The sequence below is a fragment of the Dromaius novaehollandiae genome, chromosome 9 (assembly GCF_036370855.1).
Source record: "Dromaius novaehollandiae isolate bDroNov1 chromosome 9, bDroNov1.hap1, whole genome shotgun sequence".
NCBI classification, from domain to species: domain Eukaryota; kingdom Metazoa; phylum Chordata; class Aves; order Casuariiformes; family Dromaiidae; genus Dromaius; species Dromaius novaehollandiae.
The window spans coordinates 28,049,887-28,072,555 of record NC_088106.1 but is presented as its reverse complement, the minus strand read 5'-3'; the positions used below and the strand labels follow the sequence as shown (position 1 = coordinate 28,072,555).

Here is a 22,669-nt window from a genome sequence, read left to right as displayed (position 1 = left end):
ATTTAATTGAAACATCTATTCTCTTGGGCACATCCATTTAACTTGGGAGAGACAGGCAGAAAAAAGCAAATGAAGTTGACAAAGAACGACACTTAATACTGAGAGAGACTGAGTACCTTCAGTTTTTATAGACTGGTTAGGAGCCCAGGACACTCAGCATTATATGGGATAGGGCTTATAATACAATCAGTCAAACAGCTTCCCATAGGTTTACAACTACCATGGCCTCACCTCATAAAAGAGTCCATCTGGGAACTGACGAAAGCACTGAGCACAGACAAAGCAGTTTTCATGATAGAGCTCCCCATTGCTGTTCACAATCCTCTCCGCAGGATCAAATCGAGCCTGGCAGCGTTCACATACTGCATTTGCAAGAGCATCAGACATATTACTGGAACAAAGACAAGAGAAAGATCATGAGCAATGTTACAGCCAGTCACATGAGTATACTCTCATCATGCAAATTGCCCCAACATCAATGAACACAACATTTCTATTGCTTTTAACTCCCTTTTACGTGGAAAAAAAGAACAGTGAATGAGTCATCTCGGCACTGACATCAGTTAGAAATAATCTTACAACTCACACAGGGGAGGCAGCACCCTTGTAGCAGAATGAACTCATGTGGCAGACTTATCTATTGCATGTTTTTGGCCACTTCACCAGTCCATTCACTTCACCAATGAATACTGCTATGCCATCTCGCTCATAGCACATATCAAATATCCACTACTTAAACTAAACCAGTAGTTCTGGGAGCAGCAAATCCAATGAATCCTGACTTCTCTGGATTTCTGGTCTCGGGATGTGCTCCGGTGAGGTTTCTCTGAGGTGTACTAAGTCCTGATCTCACACTGCAGTCTCCTCTTCACTGAAAGAATTAATGAGGCCTTTCCCCTCTACCCATCAGCTTATGTGCACAAGATTCATGGGAACTTAATCACATCCAACGCCTCTGCCTTCCTGACAAATTATTTGAGACTGGCAACAAGTTAAAAAGGTAATGGAAGAGAGAAGTCTCCCTGGCTGGCTGGGCAAGTACATCAGCTTCATTTCCTCAGAAAGTGAGGCTAGAAAAAAACCCAAAGCCACACTTGCAAATCTTGCAAAGGACTGTTTCCTCTTTCTCCCCTAAAGTAGGGGGCAACCTTAACCTCTTTCACAAAACTTTCACACTTGCTGTCACAGTAATCTAAGTTCTGTACATATTAGCAGAATGCAGTTTTAAAATCCTGTATCACATGTCCAAATGGGGAGGAAAATATATGCTAAGAAAGAGTCTCTGTTTCTTGTTGGGATCAGAACTTTTTTCTAACCTCCAAAATATCCAATAATATAAAAATTTAATTCTGTTCCACTTTTGGATCTAGAAAGACCATGTTATGCCTTCTCAGCTACCTCTAAATTCTATACTACTAGAAAGATAGCAGCTTTATACATGGAAGAATAAAAAATGTCCAGTTTATCAAAATCACTGGAGTATTTGTACCATAGTTTTCCTGAACTACATAATACATAGAAAATAAAAGAAGGCTTGGTTTAAAATAGCTCTCCTTTCTTTTCATATACAAATCTATTTAAAGTGGTTCTTTGTACACACTTTGAAATAGAAGTCAGAACCATCATTGTTCAATGTCAAAGAGTAAAGATCTTTAATTGTAGTAAAGTGTTGAATTTCCTTTGTTAGTGTTATTCTACAACCCGACGTGCTATTTTCCACACCTCTTTCACAATAATAAGTCAATAAACATATTTCAGTAGCAGAAGCTTTCCTCTGGTCAGAAGCATTCTTACAAAAACGCACCACAGTTTGTACTCCAGTGCCTTGTGCTCAGAGCAGAACTGGAGTGAGCAGACAGCAACACTGGCAACAGCCCCCTATTCCGGAGACGACAAAACCAGGCCTGTGCTGCAGCTGGCTCAGCTCAGCCGGATGCATCACACCTGCAGCCCGCACTAATACGCTGGGCTGTGACCTGGAGTGACCGCTCAGTGAAAACGTACCTTCCCTCTGCCACGGCAATTCCAAGGGTGACAAAGAGCTGGGCGGGGGTGGCAATACGTTCTGAGGTCAAGGACAGATTACTGATTTAGTAAGATCTATTATAAGTTGTTACCTCACTGCAATATGAAGGCGCTTTGAACATGGACATAAACCAGAATTATGGCCAAACAGGAAATCATGTAACTTTATAAACTAGGGATCATGGATTAAAGAAACATTTCTATCCTGCCAAGTAGCAAAGCAATAGGTCAACACAAAAACATCTGTGTTTGCAGCAAAGCCCAGAGATCTTTCCTTTAATCTAATCAGATTTCATTTTCAATCACCACTTTCAGTTAAATCATACACCAAATGTGCACCAGAACTTGAAAATATCATCTCTCCAACAAACATATGTTCCCGCTTGAAGAATTTGATGCCTGAAGACTTGAGCTAACAAATGTGGCCATGATTAAGAAAGCCTGATGCTAACATCAGTGAAAAAGCTATTCTGGGTTATGGAAAAAACAGGAAAAATTGTTCCAATGAGTCTCGCAAGTTTCTACATGATAGCAGGTATTCTGCTCCACACACTAACAACAAAGCATGATCTACTGCTTTTTTGTTGTTGTTTATAAACATGAAATTAACTTAAAAAAAATCCTCAACTTATTAAAAAGTGCACTTCCACAATAGCTAGAGAACAGTACCCATCATTGCCATTGACCAACTACCTGCTGACTTAATTCTGCAAGAGCAGAACCACTACAGCTTTGGCATTAGACAACTGCAGTATGCAATACCAGCCTGCAACCTGAAAAGCCATGTTCCCCTGTGTGAAAGAGAGTGCAGGTTCACTAGTGCGATATCTTAAAGCAAACTCTGTTGAATATATTTATCCTGGGAGATTCTGCCAAGAGTCAAATGGTTGTGTTGGCAAGAACTATCTTGAAGACGCAGCGGCTGATTCAAAAGAATAAGGCTGTCAGAAGCCTCAGATCCAAGAGCTGTATTTGAGGGCTGTCAAGACAGAATAACCCCACAGCAAACCTTAACTTCTAAACAATATAAAGTCTATTAGGAAATTAAAATTGCCAATGGAAGTCAAAAGCACTAGTATTCTATGTTCTCACTGTCTTCTGCTAGCAGAAAGTACAGCTCTGGATTTAACGTGTAACTCAGAAAATTCATTCACCTCACTCACCTGTTAGAGCAGGAAAATGTCAGGAGCCCCAGGAGTTTATTTACTGTTATGCACAAGCATGTACATAATAGCCTTCACAATGATGCAAAAGATCCAACTCCTAGTTACAGAAGTTTATTCAAGACATTCCAATATCATTATAACAAAAAGGCTGTGATGCATAATAAAATGCTAGTAACAATTTTGCTAACAAATATAGTACAAACACTTCCAAGATTTGGAAATGGAAAACAAAACATGTTTGAGCTAGAAGAACTTGGCTGATGCAGACAAGATTTCCTTAAAGGTTATAAGAAAAATGACTGTGATACAGCCTGAGCTGTCCAAGAAATGCCATACTGCAAATGAGCTAGTAATTGTGAATTGTTAATCATACATGAGAGAAACTACTAGTTCGGGAAAAAAATTTATAGGAAAAATCTGTACACAAAATTACACAGTCTAAACAAAGGTACGAAATGTCCATCATGCCACTCAAGCAGGTAATGATGCTCACATTAGCACAGAGAACCTAATCTGTATGCCAGCTTTCAGCTCAAAACCTTTGTTGCCAAGTAGGAGGGCAGTGACAATGGATTCAACTCCAACCAGCTAGAAACAAAGCTAATTGACTAAAAGAGCACTGTTTTTCATCACCAGCTGGCCAGTAAACCTGCTCTGAGGAAGGTCTCAGAAGTGAGATTCAAAAAAGAGAAAAAATTCTTATGATTAAATGTTCCAGGGCAAGCTGGGAAACAGATGGTCAAGAAAATAAGAACACACTACAATAAAGTACAATTTATTGTCTACCAAACCAAATAGATGTTCACCACTGAGGTCTTCTGAACTAACGCTACAGTTTAATAGGATGAGACAACTGCATAAAAAAAGGTTCAAGTTCCAGTCTTCACCTAGTTTCATGTGCTAAACACCCAGTGCTGGAGAGCAGCTGGAAAGCTACAGGGATGATCTCTGATGCAACAGGCATCCTCAGAACTGTTTTCCTAATACACAGAAAAGCTCAGATGGTCAAGTATTTCCAGGCAAAACCCACTTGCCTTCTCTTCTGTCCCCTCCCTTCCTCTAGAGAAGCTGTGAATTTGCAGCTGCCTGGGGAACATAAACTTTCTGTTCAGGCTCTTTCTACAAGTAGTTATGATGCTGCTGCTTGTATTTACAAAAAGACTGTTCTCTGCCTCAGCTAAAGTTTGTTGGGGACAGCTGTACAGGAGACAACTAAATCATACCAAGGTCCATGACCTGGTGTTCCCTATAAAATGAACCAGCAGCAGTGGATCTTTGGTAATCACAGCTTGAGATTTACCTCTCTGCTGTCTTTTCATTCATGACTTTGCATCCATTTTTACTTACAACATTTTACTCTTTTGCACTCAAACTAAAATTTGACACTTCAGCATTGCTCTAAAGGCATGACTGTCCATTCATTTCAGAGTTTTACTTTCATATATGCCATAGCTTCATAATCTCCCTAAACTACACACCTGTGTGCCCTTTTCCTTGTGCCAGAGCAAGCACTCATTCAACTGGATCACTGTTAAAATTCACCAAGGCTGGAAGGGGGATGGAGGAGACTTCTAATTCAGAGCAGTTCTATGATCCACTCTACCAGATTACACAAACACTCGTGACAGTAGCACGGGGAGAGGAAGAGAGACCAAAACCATCCTTTTGGTGCTCGTGCTCATAACGACCATGAAAGATTGGCCTACTGTGTCAACCATAAGATATTTAGATACAAGTCTTCCCCACAAAGGACAGTCCCAAATACAGAGTGCTACTTGCATTCTAATTACTAATTTTTTGCACGCAATGCAGTAAAACACAAAGTCCTCCTCTGTTTTAACAATAAGCTGATGACACAAAGACAGGAAAGGCTATTAAAATACAACTAGCAAAACATCCTGAAGTTCTCCAGTCCTGTGCAAACCCAACAAAATACCAGTGGTTGAACAACACATTTTCCAATCTCTTCCCATTATATGCCATAACTTTAACTAGTGCTCTTTGTTAAAATATCTAATTTACATAAATAGGTTATTTACCATTGTAATTAGCAGTGGGTTCCTCATGCTTTTGACTTCTCAGAACTATTTATTATATAGTATTAGCATTGCTCTCAAGCTGAGAAAAACAACATTCTTTATATGAAGTAGAAGTTAATTAGGAGACTTATTTTGTGCCACTAGTGCGGTTGCTGCAGAAATACTTGCGCATTGCACTTTATATCACTAAAGCCAATATGGATTTATCTTCTACAAACAGTAGCTTCAGATATGTTCAGTCTATTAAACATCATATTCTTATATGGTCCACCAGTAGAAACTATTGTTTAGACAAAATAACACAATATGATAGGATTTACATTGTCAGTTGTAGAGTGTGTGGGTGTGTGTGGGTGTGTGTGGGTGTGTGTGGGTGTGTGTGGGTGTGTGTGGGTGTGTGTGGGTGTGTGTGGGTGTGTGCGCGCGCGCACGCACACACATACGTATAAGACAGTGAAAAGTCAATGACCTAGAAAGCTACCATGGCTTGTGTATATCTTAATTCTCAGTAGCCAAGATAAAAATCAGAACACTCCTGGAGAGGGGTCCCACCTACCTTGTAGTATTGTTAAGGGCGTATGGCTTTAAGTACTTAACATTGACAAAGATTTAAAAAAAAAAAAAAAAAAAACCACCTTTCTGGGACAATAGCAGACTATGATTCATTTCACAGATAATGACCAACACAAAGAAAAAAAAAGAAAGAGGAAGTCTATCAGTTCATGAATTTCTACTGAAAGATATCTGCCAACTACTCCTACCATTTTTCCAAGATCTCTTCACTTGAATTCACTTTTTTTCTGGAAAGCTTTCTCAGAGTGGTTCAACTTTGTTTTAATGGACACTATCAGGTTATATAATCCTTAAAACTTGTTATTAAGGCATGCAATTTTATTAAGCTTCTTATAAAATGTCAGAGAAAAAAAATCATATTCGGTCAGTGTATGATTTCTTGTGCATTTGATAATACTAAGTGCATAGTTCAATTTCTCCTTCTGCTTGCATGGTATTTTCCATTTACTTCACATTTAAATAGTTCTCAGTTGGCTAAATAAGAAGCTAATATTGTTTCTTTCAGCATATCTCCCTTGACGACAAAGCCCCTAAGTTCTGGAAGAAATAAGCACATTTACTTTTCATTTACTACCCAGGGATAACAGAAATTAAGAAAAACATACAAACGCAGCTTTATAGGCACAATATGGAGAAAAGTGTTTATAGTTTCTCATCCCTCCTTGCCCTACAATGGCTACAACCATTTGCTATTTGTGGGAGCCAGAGGTTTAAAAAAGATTCCACTGCTTCACAGGTTGCAGCTGAGAACAAAGCACAACATCTGCAGGGTTAGTGTGCAGGGGAAACAGCCATCGTGTAGATGTCTGAAACCAGCAGCAGCAATGAAAGTCCATTGGCAGTCACACAGAAAAACGTCCTATGCAACAGGTATTCAATACTCCCTTTCAACTGAATGCAATGCTTATTTCCAATGACCATGAATAATTACTCAAGACGACAAACATTTAACAGAGTGTCCACTCAACCTGGGGAAACATCAAGAAGTGTACACGTTTTAAACAGATTATACATCTGACATCAAAAATACCCTTCCATTTTCCAGCATGTACCATTTCTATGTCTATTTCTATCAAACAGACAAATGTTTCTGTCACTCTCACTCCATTATCTGAAAGGAGCTAAAAGGCCTGTGTTGTGATGTTTGTTTATCAGTACTGATAACACAGATCATTCCCAAATGTGTTCATAATTATCATCAACTGGTAACAACACTGCTTTCGGATTACAGTCATTTGCCTGAAGAAGGGATGTAAGCTATCAGGATCTTTTGAGGCAGAAGCAAAAATTATCTGTAGCTCAAAAACTGTGGATAAAATACAAGTCACTTGGGAGACAAAATTCCGTAGCAAATTATGATCTTCAGCTTTGTCATCTGCTGAATAAGAAGCCTTAGTAAGTGGCTTTATGTTTTCTTTGCTTCAAGAACTATGATGTGAAAATGTATTCAATTTACATATCTAGAGATTTCCCCCCTAAATCACTCTGGCACCTGCAAAAGTTACTTCTTTCCACCCTGCCTGGCCTTATTAAAAATTCTGCCAGCGTACAGTTTATATGCAAGTACATGTGTCACCACAGCAATATACATGCAGCCTGTCTGCTCCAAAACAACACAGTATCAGCACCTGAGGTCTCTCCTGCCTAACATCACCTCTGTAACTCCACATGTGCTCGGCTTCAGAGCTAGCTCCCAGCCACACTTCAGTCTTCCTAGACTACGACTTATTGAAGCACCCAAGTCCGACGCAGTACGTTTGGAGAACTATTACAGTCAGCATACGTATGTCAGCACAGCCCAGATCATCTCCTCTAGCAGCCTCACACGGAACACTTAACTGTAAGTTTAAAAAGGGAGACCTCTCACAGCCAAGCATTTTCCAAACACCAAGCTCCAGCTCCTAAATCTGGCTGATATAGAAGGCAAACTGGAAATAACACAGCTCTCTTGCAAAGCTATACTAGTATAGTGCTGACAGTACTACAAACATGACTGTTCAGAAAAGGGCTTTCTTCCTGAATAGTGGATTAAGTTACATCTACTTAAGATAGTGTTTTAAACTCTGATTTTAAAAATCAAGCCTTCAAAAATGTCTGTCATGTTTACAAATTCAGAGCTACCACAGAAAAAAATTGTGCCTTCACCTTCTCTCTGCAGAAATGAGTTTTACATGTTACAATTAAACAGTTAAATAGCTGAAAGCAAATTACATTTTGAAAATGTGAAATGCCTGAGCATTTATCTCCTCATGCTTCTCATCTTCAGTTCAGACTCTGCTTTTCTGTTAAGTGTCACTGTTCATGTTCCTTCATCATTTTTCAATGCTTATTTTCTCATCTCTCAGCAGCCCCTTACAATGCTTCTCACTCTTCCTGAGCAGCATCCTCTCCTCTCAATGGCATTGAAATTTCTTTCACTATCCTCTTACTCCTCTCCATGCTAACTTCTCATACAGTCACAACTTTGTATAGGAAAAATTGAAAACTCACCCACTACCTAAGAGGTAGAGGGTAAAAAGAAAAGACTGGGGAGGAGCATGAAGGTAGGAGTTCTAGGGAGGGGTCCAGGGTTCAAACTGAGAAGCCAGCCCAATTGCTGAATTACAAGTGAGCACCACATCTTCCTCCAGCTAAGAGGAGACTAAAACTCAAAGCCTCTGACTGCTAAGAAATCTCTCTCCTGCATGTTCAGTGCTCTTCCCAAGGACTCAGACTTTGCATCCCACACTGCTGCTCAGAATTCTCCCAAAATGCAATAAATTAAGTTTTATTTAATTCCTATTAATTTCTCTCCTGCCCAAAATTAACTTCAGTGAAAACTGAGAAGAAAATTAAAATTTTAGTCAGAAGCACAGAGAAAGTAACAAACAAATCAAGCAATAGAATTGTCTGGAGAGAGACTTAAGAAGCTTTGCTTGACACATCCTAAGTAATTTCAAAAGGCAGCTAAACTAGAAGCTTAATCTTCTGGCACACTGCAGTTATTTATAACACCTAAAATCAACTAGCCTGTTATTAACAGCACAGAGAAATGTGCTACTGAACCCTGAAGATCAACAGACAGCAAAATCCAACCAGCATTTTGGAAAACTATTGCATTTCACTCTATTTCTTTATTCCCACAGTACATAAATACTTCACCATTAACAAGACTAGCAGTAATGCTGGGTCTGAAGAATCTCGTACAGTCCTTCAAAACGGGAAAGGTTCTCCATGGTTGCTTTCCTGTTATTGTTAAAAACAGAAAGCTTCCTTGTCAGGGAAGTCCTTTCCTTCATACACTACTTGGAAATTAAAATAAACAGACTTCACCCTGTCTGGCTGTGTGCAGTCAATCCCCATTTAAATAAAAAGCCAAAAATGACCAAATCTTGGCAAATGTTTGAACAATACCATTCCCTTCCTCTCAGAGACATACCCATGCATCCCAGCTGCTGTATCTGTCCTGTTGCTCAGGAGTGACCCTGTGCCACTTAGCCGATCCTGCCGGCGTTGATAAAGCTTGGAGGATGCCAGCCCCTGAAGTCTCAGGCCAGCCATGGCACCCAATGCCACTGTGAAGGGGAATGCAGAAAGACAACTGGAGAGAGCACCAGCAATAATGATATTTCGATGAGTCACCTTCCTTTTGGGAGTTTCCTTTACATTTCAGAAGTGCTAAAGCAGGATGGATAGACTCCTGCTCAAGCACTGTTTCTTCATCTAACATTCTTTTACGGTCTTAAGGATCAGACGACCTCTTTCCTGTATCCCACTAGTAGTTACCCATTTAAGCCAGCACACTAGGAGTCTACATCAGCAGTTCACTCTGTGTTAGACTTGCAATATACATCTTTATAAATTCCATCATCCAGGAGGTGAGATTAAAAAAAACCCGAACTCCTCAGTCTTCACATAATTAATCCACTTAAATCAGTAAGACTCTCTGATCAAAGCAACAGAGAAAGACAGAAAAGCAAAAGAGATACTAGACCTCTTGACAACAAACACTTTAGTTTACTGCAGATCAGTATGTGATCCTGGCAGCTTTAAGTTGGTTCCCTGCAGGCTGCTGCATCAAGCAATGTATTAAGGATACTGCAGTCAGCAGAACTTTTCCTTCCATTTGGATAAAGCACACTCCAAGAAACAAAAACGTATAGACTTTTACTCTCCCGACACACTCCATTCTGCAGAAGTCGCACGCTGCAGAGGGTTGGGAAGCAGAGAAAATGAACATACTTGGCATTCCAGCCTCCAGAGCACTTTCTCTGCTGGGAACTGAACAGGGCTTTCAAACAGGAGTTCCCCTTTCTGCCACTCCCCCTCTCCACCCACCCCTGCGAGAGAGAAAGAGGATCACATCGCACAAATGGCTTAGGGTGGGGGGGATAAAAAGAATAAAAATTTGAGAATACAGAAGTCAGTTTTTAAGAGAACAAAGGGAAAAGGGTGGAGGACAATGGGAAAGCTGAATCAGTGTCATCTGATCAGTACTGCCCATGAAAACCAACTCAAGAGTCACTACAATCTAATTATTTTATAGTAAATTAGAGAAACAAAGGATTTTTGTAGCATAATAGTGAAATATTATATATTCTATGACTACAACTTGACAGGCTATAGAGAAAAAAGTGAGAGCAGTAGAAGTGATGATTTCATAATTATTAGATGAGTGTTAACCAGCAGAGACCCTTTCTGTCATTTAAACGGAAACAGAGGGGTTTACTGGGATTCAGCAGAACAGGCACAAATAGAGAACCTCATCATTTTCAAAAACTAGAAATCAGTAACCTTGACATCTACAATTTACCCTGCATTTTGTTGAGAGTTCGGTTTGGATACTGACAGCAACCTGCCAGTATCATTTCATCCCAACTGCATTTGCCCTTCATCCATGTCTATTTTATGACGTGAATAAAAGGAAAACAAGAACAAAAATGTCCTCCAAATTGGGGATTTTTGCTGACCATTTAAACTCAAGATATTTCAGCTCTGGCCACCCTTGGTATCAACAAAACAGTTTAAAATAAGTATTAGCTTTTCTGCCTTTAATACAAAGTAAAATATCAAATCACCAAAACATTAAATCGTCCTTAACCTTAAGCAATCTGGCTAAAAATCTCCTTCTCCCTCAAATGCTCAGCTTCCACTTTTCTGGCTGCTATGACACAGTTTCATTGGTTTCCAAATAACCAATCTTCCACAGACAGGTATGAATTTTGTCTTCAAAAAACAAGATGACAGGATTGGAAGGAAAAATACCAAAACAATAACCACCCTATCTTCCCATCCTTCAAAACACATACAAGCTCACTCACACTTCTCTCTTGCTGCCTCGCAGATACAGAGTGCAAGTGCACTTTTTTCCCTTCCCTCCTGGTAGATCACTTTTAAGAGACAGGGATGATGCCAAACTCTTACAGCAGGTTACTTTCTGAGCCAAAGCAGAGTAGAAAGCAGCTAGACTTCTTCTAAGTACTCATTAGTAGTTCCCCTATGAGAAGCACCTCCATGTCCCCAGAACAGACTACTAAGGACCTTCCGATACACTAAAATTAATCTAGAGAGTCTCAGAGAGCAGATTTAGATGGAAAGGTAGTAAGACTGAAAATACATTCTTTAACCCAGAAGAGTGGAAGTAGCTGCGCAGAACTCAGGCAGATGAGACATCTGTTAGTTTGATGCATGTACTTTCTAGTCTGCACCAAGAACCTTCCTATTATCGACCTTTATAGTCCATCTTCCCCATCATCCTTCAAACCATTTCACTTGCAACTACTTCATAAAATGGACCACACGCACAGCAGCAGCTCCTCTCCCAATTTAAAAAGCCTATAGCCAGATACTGGCCTAATACTTTCACGGAAAATAATATATTCTTATTTCTTACCTCAACGGGATTAGGAACAATCAATAAGCATATCTGTAAATGCAGCTGTTCTTCTTTTGTTGACTGCAGGAAGTACATAGGCGTATCCAGATCCCAATTAGGCCAAGTATAGTGATGACAAAGACCTCTTGCAAAAATAGTGCCCTGAAGTATGTACTTAGGGAACTTTTTTCCCTAGGCTTTGTATTATCGTTACAGTAATTTCTAAAGGCAATGTAAAACAACACAGGCATTCTTTACTTTTTGTTTTCTAATCAACACCACGGCAGTAAAGTCTTAAAAGTAATTATCTTCAACTCTGTTTTATTTTCTACTCTGGGCATTTGACAGCATTTTTTCCCCTTTACTAGTAGCTCACAGTTCCTCTTTCTTAGGAATGAGTCCATCACAACCAGAAAGAAAAACAGGGCAAAACAGAGTAAGGAAAAAAAGCCAAAAATGAAAACAGGGTGTTAGAAAAAAATGCATCAAATGCAAGTATAGAAGTGGCCTTTATTTATTCATTATAAGGAATTACTGCGGTAAACTTCTGAAGGCACCAAAATCACATAAATTGTATTTCTCAGTTTTGCTAAATACACAAAGAGAGTGCTCAGAAGCACATTATTTAATGCATCACTTTTTCAGAGAGCATTCACTCCCAAATGTAGTTAAACAACATTCAGCTTAGTAAAATATATACAGAGGAATGTTTCTCTAACTTCTGTCTGTTCTATTATCTTTGGATATTAGTTGGAACAGGTATGTTCAAATATAAAGGTGATTTTTTAAAAAAGTTAATAGCATGCCTTTAAACTACAGACTACTCTTGAAAGCTAGGGACTATAATAGCCACTTTATGGTCAAGGTGCAGAAAAATCAGTCAAGGTATGGCAGTCGGAATTATTATTGGCAAATTCCGGTGTATCTACTTACCACTTTTCTCCAAAACACAATCCTCACACTGTAACAATGTAAACTCATAATGAGATACATTTAGTATTTACATTTCGTTTGCCAAAGAGTCACCTATATCTAATAATTTTACGCTATGAATACACGGAAGTACATATCTTTCTTTTCATTTTCTGGAATTATGTTTTCCCTAATGCTAAAACTCAGTAAATCAAATTACTGCAGCTATTTAAGCTCAGGAGATACCCTCTGCAACTGAAAGGGACAGGATACTTGAAAAGGATTTTCCATCTACCTTAATTTTAATATTAAGATATCACTAATCATAGCACCTAGAAGCAAGTCCTTTTGTGTTCTCATTTGACCAGAAAGGTAAGGTGAAAAAGAATAATGTGTCAGCAGTGCACATTCTTCAATCTTCCTCTCTTTAACATTTGTAACAGAACATCATTCACTTCTGTGCATGAAGAGTTGCAAGACCAGAGACATTTATGCGCGTATTCCACATCTCCTTCCTGAAGCCCAGAATTCCTGTATCTTACATAATGCTGACAGATTTGAAAAACTACCATGTAACAAGTATCAATCAACATTTGACCATAATTCAGTACAGTGACCTATGGGAAGGTCTAAGGAAGTATGTTCTCAACGGTGAATTCTTCCTAATGACTTAAGAATCCGCCCCATCCTGAAAACAATACTAAACATGGTGCTTGTCAAACAGTATCAGTCTTGCAAGGGGCTGAGCAATGCCAGTTGTTTCATAAATACTGAAAACCAAGTACAGATTTTGTTTTGCTGGCAAACAGCTACCCTAAATGGATTATACTATTACTGAGGAAAAAGCCAGCTGCATTACAGCTATGATAAATCTTTGTCTCTGATAGCTCCCAGGACAAAATGATTAACTGTTCCATGGCAGACAGAGATTTAGAAATTTTCATAGTTGGCAAATTTTCCAGAGTAAACCTTTCTGAAAATATAAAATAACAGATCGCCTGCATTTATGCATTTTACTTTTCAAATGCTAAAGCAAAGGCCTTCTCATTTTAACAGCCTTCTGAAACGCATTCAAGGGAAGGAAGAGAGAAATCCTGTGTTATTTTGGAGGACTGCACACTCTACAGTGTCTCAGCTACTTTGGAACACTCCGCCACACGTCATGCTTTATATCAGAGCTTCTTACTGAATGCAGGGTTGTACCTTAAAAGGCAGGTTTGCGAGGAAGCACAGAAAAGATGGACACAAGGATTACTGTCCTCAGTAATTTCCCACTGTCCTCTGTAGCTGAGTGATTTCACTTGAGGTGGAACCATTCATTCTAAACAGTACTATAGACTGGATCTATAGGAATAGAATAAGCTGGGTTCATAGAGTCAAAAATTCTTCCCTGATCTCCTGCTGCTTGTCCCCATGCAGGAACTGCATTGGTACCCATGGGCTGTGAACATTTAAGACGCTGAGTCTTGTGTAATCGTACAGAAATGAATGTACACTGATAAATATGCACCCATCTCACAGGTCTGAAGAACAAAATGGGACCATTAAGATAGAGAAGACCACTTAATAAAAAAACATGTGGTGAAAACCAGAAGTGTTAAGAACATGCATAACCACCTACCAACATCAACTTGTCATCAGAGACAGCAAAAATGAAACAACATTCACCCAAATCTTAGGTGGGGATGTAACAATTATTCACCATATTATTGTACCTAATGACCCACAAAACACGTTGAGTATTGAATAATGATAAGAAGCAGCATAATCCAAGTCTGAAGACTTTATATAAAGAAGAAAAAAAAATATTTATGAAGTTCTCCAGATCTGTTTCTAGTCCTGCGGAATGATGCTTTGAGATTAGGATAAAGGTAGCAGCATTCAGGAGGAAGGCTATCCTAGAAAAGGTACTCTATTAATTTTCACGTTACTTTGTCATGCTTTTCTTCAAGACATTTTATAAAAACAAGCTTATTTTCACAAACAGCTTTAAAAAAATCTGTATTTTATTCTACAGATGTGGAAACAAGTGTCAGAGACACTAAACATTTGTTCAAACCCTCGGAAGATGCCAGCAAACACTTTTCCCACTGCTTTTCTCTTCCACATCTGTCAACTAGGTGACTTTACAGAGTTCTCCAGTGTCAGCACAGGAGGAGAATCACGCTCAAGATTTACCCGGAGTTTCTAAACAGCTCTTGGAAGGGGTCCCTCTGAGGCCAGCCCCAAGACGAGGAGCCTGGATTCGCAGCACGCGCGACAGCCAGGAGGGCCCCGGCGGCGGGAGGGCAGCGGCGGCCACCCCGCGCTGCAGGCGGGAGCCCGGCCGCCGCGCAGGCACGCTCCCGGCTCTATCTGTGGTCCTCCCGCCGCCCCGCAGCGCGTCCCCGCGGAGAGGAAGGGCTCGGCGGAGCAGCCCTTACTCCGCTCTCCCCCCACGTCCGTTTCCGACCCGCCGCCACCCGCGCGGAGCCGCAGAAGCTGCCCCCGGGCCCGAAGCTCACGGCGGAGCCCCCGCTCCCGCTCCCCCCGGGGCAACGGGGGGCTGCTCCGGCCCCCCCGTCCCGCCTTACCTGCCCGTCATGGCGGCTCGCCCCCGGCGCGGCGGCGGGCGGTAGCGGCGCTGCGGGGCGGGCGGGCGGCGCGGCGCGGCGGCCCCGGCGGACGGCGAGGGCGGGCGAGGCCCCGCCCCGGCCCGGCCGCCCGGGCCCCCTGCGCGTGGGCGGCGGCGGCGGCCCCCGGTGACTCAGGGCAGCCCCCCCTCGGCCGCGCATATTTTTCCTATAAAGGGAAAGAAAAAGTGAGTAAGGACGCGGCGGCAGCGGGGCCGGCCCGGCCCTCCGAGGCGTCAGCGGTCTCCGTGCAGGGAGGGGAGAGACGCTTCCAGCGCCCTTTATCCTGAAGCTGCTGCCTTGGATAGGCAGTTAGATCTGGTAAAAGAGAGGTGGCATTTCTCCTGCCACCAAAGCAGCTGTCCTTCCTTCCTACCTGCTGTGCGGGTTTCACACCTGCTGTACAGACAGATATAAGTGGCTTAAGATGAGGCAAAACCAGTTGCATGGTGGGTTTTACCTCCAGGGCCAAAGAAAACAAGTGTGGAAGATTATCTTCTGAAAAGCAGTTAGATGGCATTAAATAGGGACTGTACTCACTAACAAAAACCCTTCCAACACCAACGTTTTTAATAACATCAAAGCTCTTCTGCTAATGACTGAACTTTGTCCTGGGCACTTAGAAATGTTTACATTCTCTGACATGGTAATGCAATGCTAAAATGATCCCCCCAAATGGTCAGGGAATTTCAGTCCAAAACTGATTTCAGACTTTACTTATATCTTGTAAGACAATTGGTATGATGTAACTCACCATCACTATGCATATCCTTAAAAGCTTGGGACTGATGATGGCAGCTCTGTGCTCCCTGTGTTTCATGATGTGCAAAGATCTCATTTTCAGTCCTGCAGTAAACATTGAGAATCATACAGGTTAACCTTAACATTTGGTATCTTAATTATATAGTTAAAACAGGGTGAAGAACTGAATCGGATGCTCTCACTCTGGTTTTATGGTTAGCTGGGCAATGGTCCAGGGTAGTATATTAACTTACTAGTAAACATTCAGTGATGTAACAGAGATGGTTGAAGGAGTGCACAGTAATCTACAGACAAGTTCTTAGTCATTCTCCACACTGGAGGCACTTTTATATCTTCAGTTATTGTGGTATCTGGATACCTAGCAATATTTGATGTTTATGTTCTTGCTGCCATTCTTTAGAGAAAACCAGAGATTACTTGGACTGGATGGCTGAGGAACAGAGGCAGCGAGGTGACTCAACCACAGTCTCAAGAGAAGCACAGAGCAGGGCAAAACCCAGTCTTCAGGTTCTCGGTTAGGCTCTAACCACTGGACAACCCTTCCTCCTGCCTGCTCTGTCCCCTGGAGTTTGTGTGAATTGTATCCATCTCAAACACCACCTCTCTCTTACTAAACTACACTTTTAACGTAATACCATCCCTTTTCCAGCTGCTGGCACTGCGCACCATCGCCGTTCCTCGTAGGTTAGGCCCTCTCAGACGCTTCGTGCCATGCAGCCAGGTGAACCCTCGCTGTGGCAGGGGTGTAGCCCCTGCTCCCGCGGCTCCCCGCCTCGCGGGCTCGGCCCCCCGGCACCAACGGCCGGCACCAACGGCCGCCCCTCACACGCGCACACAAAACCACGCGCCCGCGCCTGCGCCACGCGCGCTCTCTCCCCCCCATCCCCCCCCGCCGCCATGTGACGGCGGCCGCCCCGCCCGCGCGGCTGGCGGCGGCCGGTGACCCGGATGCGGCTGCTCCGCGAGATGGCGGCGGGCGCCGCGCGGTAGGAGGCGGGACCATGGCGGACCTGGGCCGGCAGCTGCAGGAGTACCTGGCGCAGGCGAAGGGCGGCGGCGGCGCCTCCAGCTCCAGCGCGGCCCCGGACCCAGCCCCAGCCGGCTGCTCGGGGGCCGAGGCGGCGGCGGCAGGCGGCGGCGGCGCGGCGGGCGGCGGCTGGCCGTGGGCGGCCGAGGCGGACCCCTGGCTGCCGGAGCTGTCGCGCTGGCAGCGGCTGGCGGGCGGCGGGCTGTGCCTGCTGCTGGCGGCGCTGTGCTGGGCGCTGGCGGCGCTCTACGCGCCGCTGCTGCTGCTGCGCGCCCGCAAGTTCGCGCTGCTCTGGTCGCTGGGCTCCGTCTGCGGCCTGGGCGCCGCCGCGCTGCTGCGCGGGCCCCGTCGCCTGCTGCAGGAGCCCGGCGGCGCCACGCTGCTCTACCTGGCCGCCCTGGGCGGCACCTTGTACGCGGCGCTGGCGAGGCGCAGCGCGGCCCTGGCGGCGCTGGGCGCCGCCGCCCAGCTCGGCGCCGCCGTCGCCGCGCTGCCTGGCGGCGCCGCCGGCCTGCGCCGCCTCGGTCGCCTGCTGGGCCCGGCTCTGCGGCGCCGCGCCGCCGCCGCGCTGCCGGTGTGACCCCCCCTTCCCCCCGCCGGAGCTACCGGCAAAGCACCCGCCCCGGAGCGCCCCGCGGACGAGCGCCGGCGGCGGAGCCGCGAGGAGACGCGCCTCCCGGAGACGGCGGCGACGGCGGACACCCGCCCTGCGCTGGGACCCGGCGTTTGCTCGCAGCCCTGCGAGCCGGGGAGCCCCAGCCGAGGCGCGGGGCGGCGCCGCAGCGCCTCGTGCCGCGCAGCGGCGTCCCCGCGCGGCAGGGGCCGCCCGGAGCCGCTGCAAACCGTGAGTGAGGCGGCGGCGCTGCTGGCGCGGCCCGGAGGAAGCGCTTTGTGCTCGCGGCGCGTGGGAGTGACTCGCTCGGAAGATGCCGGAGACGCGGAGACGGCGGGCAGAGCCCGTCCGCGCGCGGGAGCGGGGTGAGAGTTGGAAAGCCGTTAACTGCCGTAACGTCAGCGCGTTTTTGCGCTGACCTTCGCGAGCTGAACGCGTACTTGCACTGGCTGGTGGATGTGGATACTATTTGCCACTGAACTGCATTCCTCTTAAAAAAAAAAAAAAAAAAACTTTAAAATACCGTCCAATAAATGAGACAAACATTCACGGGGCTGTGGGTCCCAAAGACAGTATCCTTACCTGTAAGGGTAATCTTTCTGAACACGATGCTGGAACGAAGGGTGCTAATGGTGTTTGAGACTCGCAGCCTTTGCAGGTGTTGCTGCCGTAAGGCAGTAGATACCTGGGCTCCAAAGGTGTAGCTTCAGCTCTTAAAGCTTTATTTTGCTTTCTGTATTTTTGACTTAAATTGGGCAGGAACCGCTCAGTGTCACAGCGTGACCTTCAAAAATAGACCTGCTAGCAATTAGTCAAAGCCTGTTTCAGCTAGTACAGCTCTGTTAAAATCCAGAAACTAATCGCCTTTTAGTAAGGTGCTGAATCCAGGCTGACAGCCCCCGGAGAGGCTGGTGCTTCAGCTGTGTGCTGCACTACTGCAGACACATGAGACAGCCAGGCCCAGCCCGCTCACAGCCTAAGTGGGTATCTCACTGTCCCACTGAGTATACGTGCCTTTTTTATAAAATAAAGCCACACACGGCAATATCTGTCTGCATTGCTACTTAGGGTTTAACCTATTCATGCAGTATTTACTCTGAAATAAACTGAAATTGTAAAATGAGAAGGGGGGTTAAATGTACATAAATTGCTTTAATAAAACTATTTGTATACCAAATACCAGTATAGATGTTCCACTAAGGGTCACTTTTTTCCTTAAAAATGCAAGTCAGTGCTATCTGGAACAGCAGGAAATTAGTTCTCTCACTTCTATAACTTCTAAGCCTCAGTATATAAAATCTTATTTCTAACAGCAATATCAAGTTAAACCTTAGATAGCTGAAGCTCTAAACTAGCACCTAGAGTATAAGGATTCTACATACAGTGCTAGCTTTCACCAGCTTGAACTGAACTTAAACTGAAGAGCACAGAAGCATATTCCCATTAAATACTGTGCGCCATTTTCCAGGAAGAGTGGGTCATGGTGTCACAGCCTGGGAAGCTACTGCTCCTGCCTCTTCTGCTGTGCTGGGGCCCTTCAAGATTTTATATGAAAGCTAGGGGTATGCTTAATGACACAGATTACTCAGGACTTTCTGCGCATATTCCATGATCATGGCCTATTTCAAATCTTAATTTAAAAAGCTGCAATTTTCACATGAAGAACGTACATTAACAACTACCCTCATCAGTGGTTGTAGGAAGTTAAAACCACCATCACAGGAGAAACAGGCCTATGCCCTTTGATCTAGATAGAGAAAGCTGGGTTCCCTATAATTAGGTGTACTTTAACTTGTTTTGGTAGAGGGCTGTGGTTTAATTAGGGGCTGAAAAGCTCATTGTCTAAATCAGGTACTCTGATTTACAAAAGTTATTTTCAGCCCCTTAAGAACAACATATGACTTTGGAAAACAAAAAAAATAAGCTTTTCCCTTTCCTAATAATTAAATCACTGATATTTAGCATTAAAACTTCACAGTTAGGATCTATCTTGAGGTACCTTCTTCTGCAGGTAGAGGTAAAACTAATCCCCTCCCCTCCCCCCAAGGAGAAACTGTATCATACCCGGTGCATCCCAGCTGTTTTCACAGCTAATTCCTTTAACATCATTCTCTCACTAGAGGCCCGTGACAAGAATTTTACAGGCTAAAAGTTCACTGTAATTGTCACAAGCCATTTTGCACACTAAAAAGTAAAATCTAGGAGAAAAACCTACTTTTGACTGAACCAAGAGAACAGCAGTTGGGTATCTATGCTGTGCTCTGTTTCAGTAAGATCAGGACTTAGGCCAGTCTTTCCAATTAATTTGACAGAATGACAAGTCACCTAAAATACCTGCTGTGTATCGCTCCTTTGCTGCAGTATCTTTGTCAGCTATATAACTACGTTACCGTATCATCCTCTGTTCCTGAAAGCTGGCTTTAGGATATGTATTTACATGATACACTTCTCATTGAGACTTTAGATACGAAAGGAGCTGTATGTTTAGAAATACCTTTTGACAGCCGGGCATTGATTGGGAAAACTGAAAACTGTAGTTGGTAAGCAGCTTTATTATGAAACTTGAAAAACAGGAATAAACGCCTCTTCATCTTCTTCCTGCACCAATTAAAAACTATCAGTATTGCAAAGAAAATAAAACTAGGAAAAATACCCGAGAGAAGATGATGCTTAAAAATGTTAAGAAAGTGACCAACTAATGAGGTTTCCACTTTAGTATTTGAGTGCACCAGCTTGTACTGAAAACCCGTATCTTTAAGCAATGTGCGCTACAGCCACTGTAAAACCTTTGCATCCATATTAATCAAGCTGCTAAACCTCTGTCCTTTCCTCCCCAATTTATATAAACTGATGCTACTGTGAACAGGAATATTTGACTCAAAGTGAAATATAGAATGACAATGTTTGTCATGCTGTCTATTTTGCTAGGTTATGGCTCATACAGTCTACGACAACTTTCTAAATGGTGTTCCACGTTTTTCTCTTTCAGGATGGTAGAATAGCAAGCAGCGATGATTTCCCGTCTTTTGGAATTTTAACGTCAGCACCATTTATTGTCTATAGACAGCTGTGGCTAAAGGTGAAAGAGAAAGTTCTCTATGCATGATAAACCCCAAAATTAGGAATAAAGCATTAGCGTTTTGTACTGTAGAATATTCAGGAGGTAGTTCTGTTGCTCCATCTGATACACAAATCTGCTTAAAGATGACTTTTTTATAGTTCTAGGTGAGTAAAGAATCACACACTGCATGATTTTTTTTTTGTTAATTTTTGCGCAAATTACATTCTGTATTCATACAAAAACAACGTAACTTTTCTGACAAACTGTACATATAGAAACAAGTTTCTGTCTGGAGGTGAACTGAAATCTGTGGAGGTGCTCCATGTCTTACAACACTAAAAAAAATTCCAGCTCTTCACAAAACAAAGTAGGTAAAAGAAGGTGAGGAAAATGGGGATGGAGAGGACAAAATGGAAACCTAGCTACAATATTGCAGCTAGTAGCAGTTGATTGATCTAGGAAAAGACCCTTGTTAGGAACTAATGCACATTCAGTTATCCCAGTTAAGAATCCAGGTTTGTGGTGTTGCAGGTTTACTTTCTCTTTGAGTCCAGAGTAGCAGTCTATTTAAATATTGTCCAACAAGGACTGGGTGTGACCCAGTCAAAGCCTCTTCTATCGTCCTCTTCCACCACCCCTTGATGCTCCTCTTCTTGATTGACCAGAGTTCATGTTACTTCCTCTTCCCCAATTGCTCCCACTCCTTCCTCCTCTGGAAGGGTTATTGCCTCCTGTAGGGCCTCCACCGAAAGCTTCATCCCTGTGGAATCCATCGTGATGGTCTCCATCTAAAGAACTGGACCTCCCAGATTTTGGCACTCTCTGTGAAGGTCCTGAACTTCCTCGTCCTAAAAATGAAGCACAGTCAGTTACTGATGTTGTAGCTTAAGCCATGTTTCTGCTCAGACATACCATATATTTAACTAGTTCTCATGTGGTATAATCATTCACAAGCTGAATATAGTTGAGACCTGTAATTTTATGCCTCCTCCCACTATACAGTTTTTCTTTATATGTAGATTCAGTATCTGCATGACAGGCCAGAGGATGGACAGCAGTCAAATTCAGATGGAAATTAAAGGAGATTATGTTTGATACAATCAGCAAGGACGTAAATGAAATTAGGCAGAACAACGATAATCATGGTCTCCTCAAAACTCCCTAGCATCCCTATCTATTCTCATCCCTTAACATCATCTGTGGGGTTTTTTGTGTATTTTTTATTTAATCTATTTGGCATGCTATTCATAATAATCTTTTTCCTAAACACAGGCATTGCACTGATTGATGAGCTGAGGCTAGTGATGAAGACGACGAGTAACATTACTGGTTGATTCTGGTTTTTGCTAGAAATAATGGGAAAATGTTCTGTTTTACTACTAAGCATGAACACAAACTTTATCAGCTCTCAATGCCAGGAACGTGAGGATTTTCTGCTTCTCACTAATCTTGTTGGTACTGATAAATAAATTAAAAGAAAAAAACCCCCAAGTCATTAGCTCAAATTAACAGAAGTCATATATTGAAGAAAATAATGAGAAGTGCTTTATGGGCAAATTTGCTACAGCCAAATTAAGATATTTATGCTCCATTTTAGCAAAAGTTATTTTTTTTGACTGTGGTTGGTTCTGTGCAAAATAAGAGACCAGGTTGTTCTACAGAGTTCATAGGCCATGAAGTTTTTATCCCCAGAAGACTTTAGCAGTACAACTGAAGGTGACAGAATCCTTATTTGAAAAAGTATTGCTCAAGTTTTGTTCATCACGCTTTCTGCCGCTGTTCTAAACTTTCTTTGGTACAGCAATGAATTGTCTAGGCATAAAAAGTGTACTAGATAACTTGTTTTGAATTCGGTAAAGCATCTGATAGGGTTGGCACAAATTACTAGTGAAGCTGGAGAAGGAATCCTAGAGATTTGATAAGGAGCTAGCTAAATGGGAACAACAGACAGTTTTGAAGGGAAAAGTGCTGATACAGAGGGAGTTTACCAATGGAATTTTATTAAAAAAAGTCTGTAAATGAATG

General features: G+C 43.0%; 3 protein-coding genes across 3 annotated transcripts in view; 1 reads left to right on the top strand and 2 right to left on the bottom strand.

Moving 5' to 3' along the window:
• Window positions 1–15,303, bottom strand: part of LIMS2 (LIM zinc finger domain containing 2) — a 35,667-nt gene extending 20,364 nt beyond the window's left edge. Inside the window, exons 1-2 of the mRNA XM_026109585.2 lie at window positions 15,143–15,303; window positions 232–391 (exon numbers count right to left, since the gene is read on the bottom strand). Of these exons, the coding sequence (XP_025965370.1) occupies window positions 232–391; window positions 15,143–15,153 (171 nt within the window). The 5' untranslated portion in view covers window positions 15,154–15,303. The remainder of the gene's footprint in view (window positions 1–231; window positions 392–15,142) is intronic.
• A 1,430-nt stretch (window positions 15,304–16,733) lies between these two features.
• SFT2D3 (SFT2 domain containing 3) lies at window positions 16,734–18,768 on the top strand. Its single transcript, XM_064517001.1, has one exon. It carries the CDS (start codon window positions 16,945–16,947, stop codon window positions 17,548–17,550), a length of 606 nt encoding a protein of 201 aa, XP_064373071.1. The 5' UTR covers window positions 16,734–16,944; the 3' UTR covers window positions 17,551–18,768.
• A 1,347-nt stretch (window positions 18,769–20,115) lies between these two features.
• The window catches only part of WDR33 (WD repeat domain 33), a 71,063-nt gene continuing 68,509 nt past the window's right edge, over window positions 20,116–22,669 (bottom strand). The window contains exon 23 of the mRNA XM_026109598.2: window positions 20,116–21,492. Within this exon, the coding sequence (XP_025965383.1) occupies window positions 21,260–21,492 (233 nt within the window). The 3' untranslated portion in view covers window positions 20,116–21,259. The remainder of the gene's footprint in view (window positions 21,493–22,669) is intronic.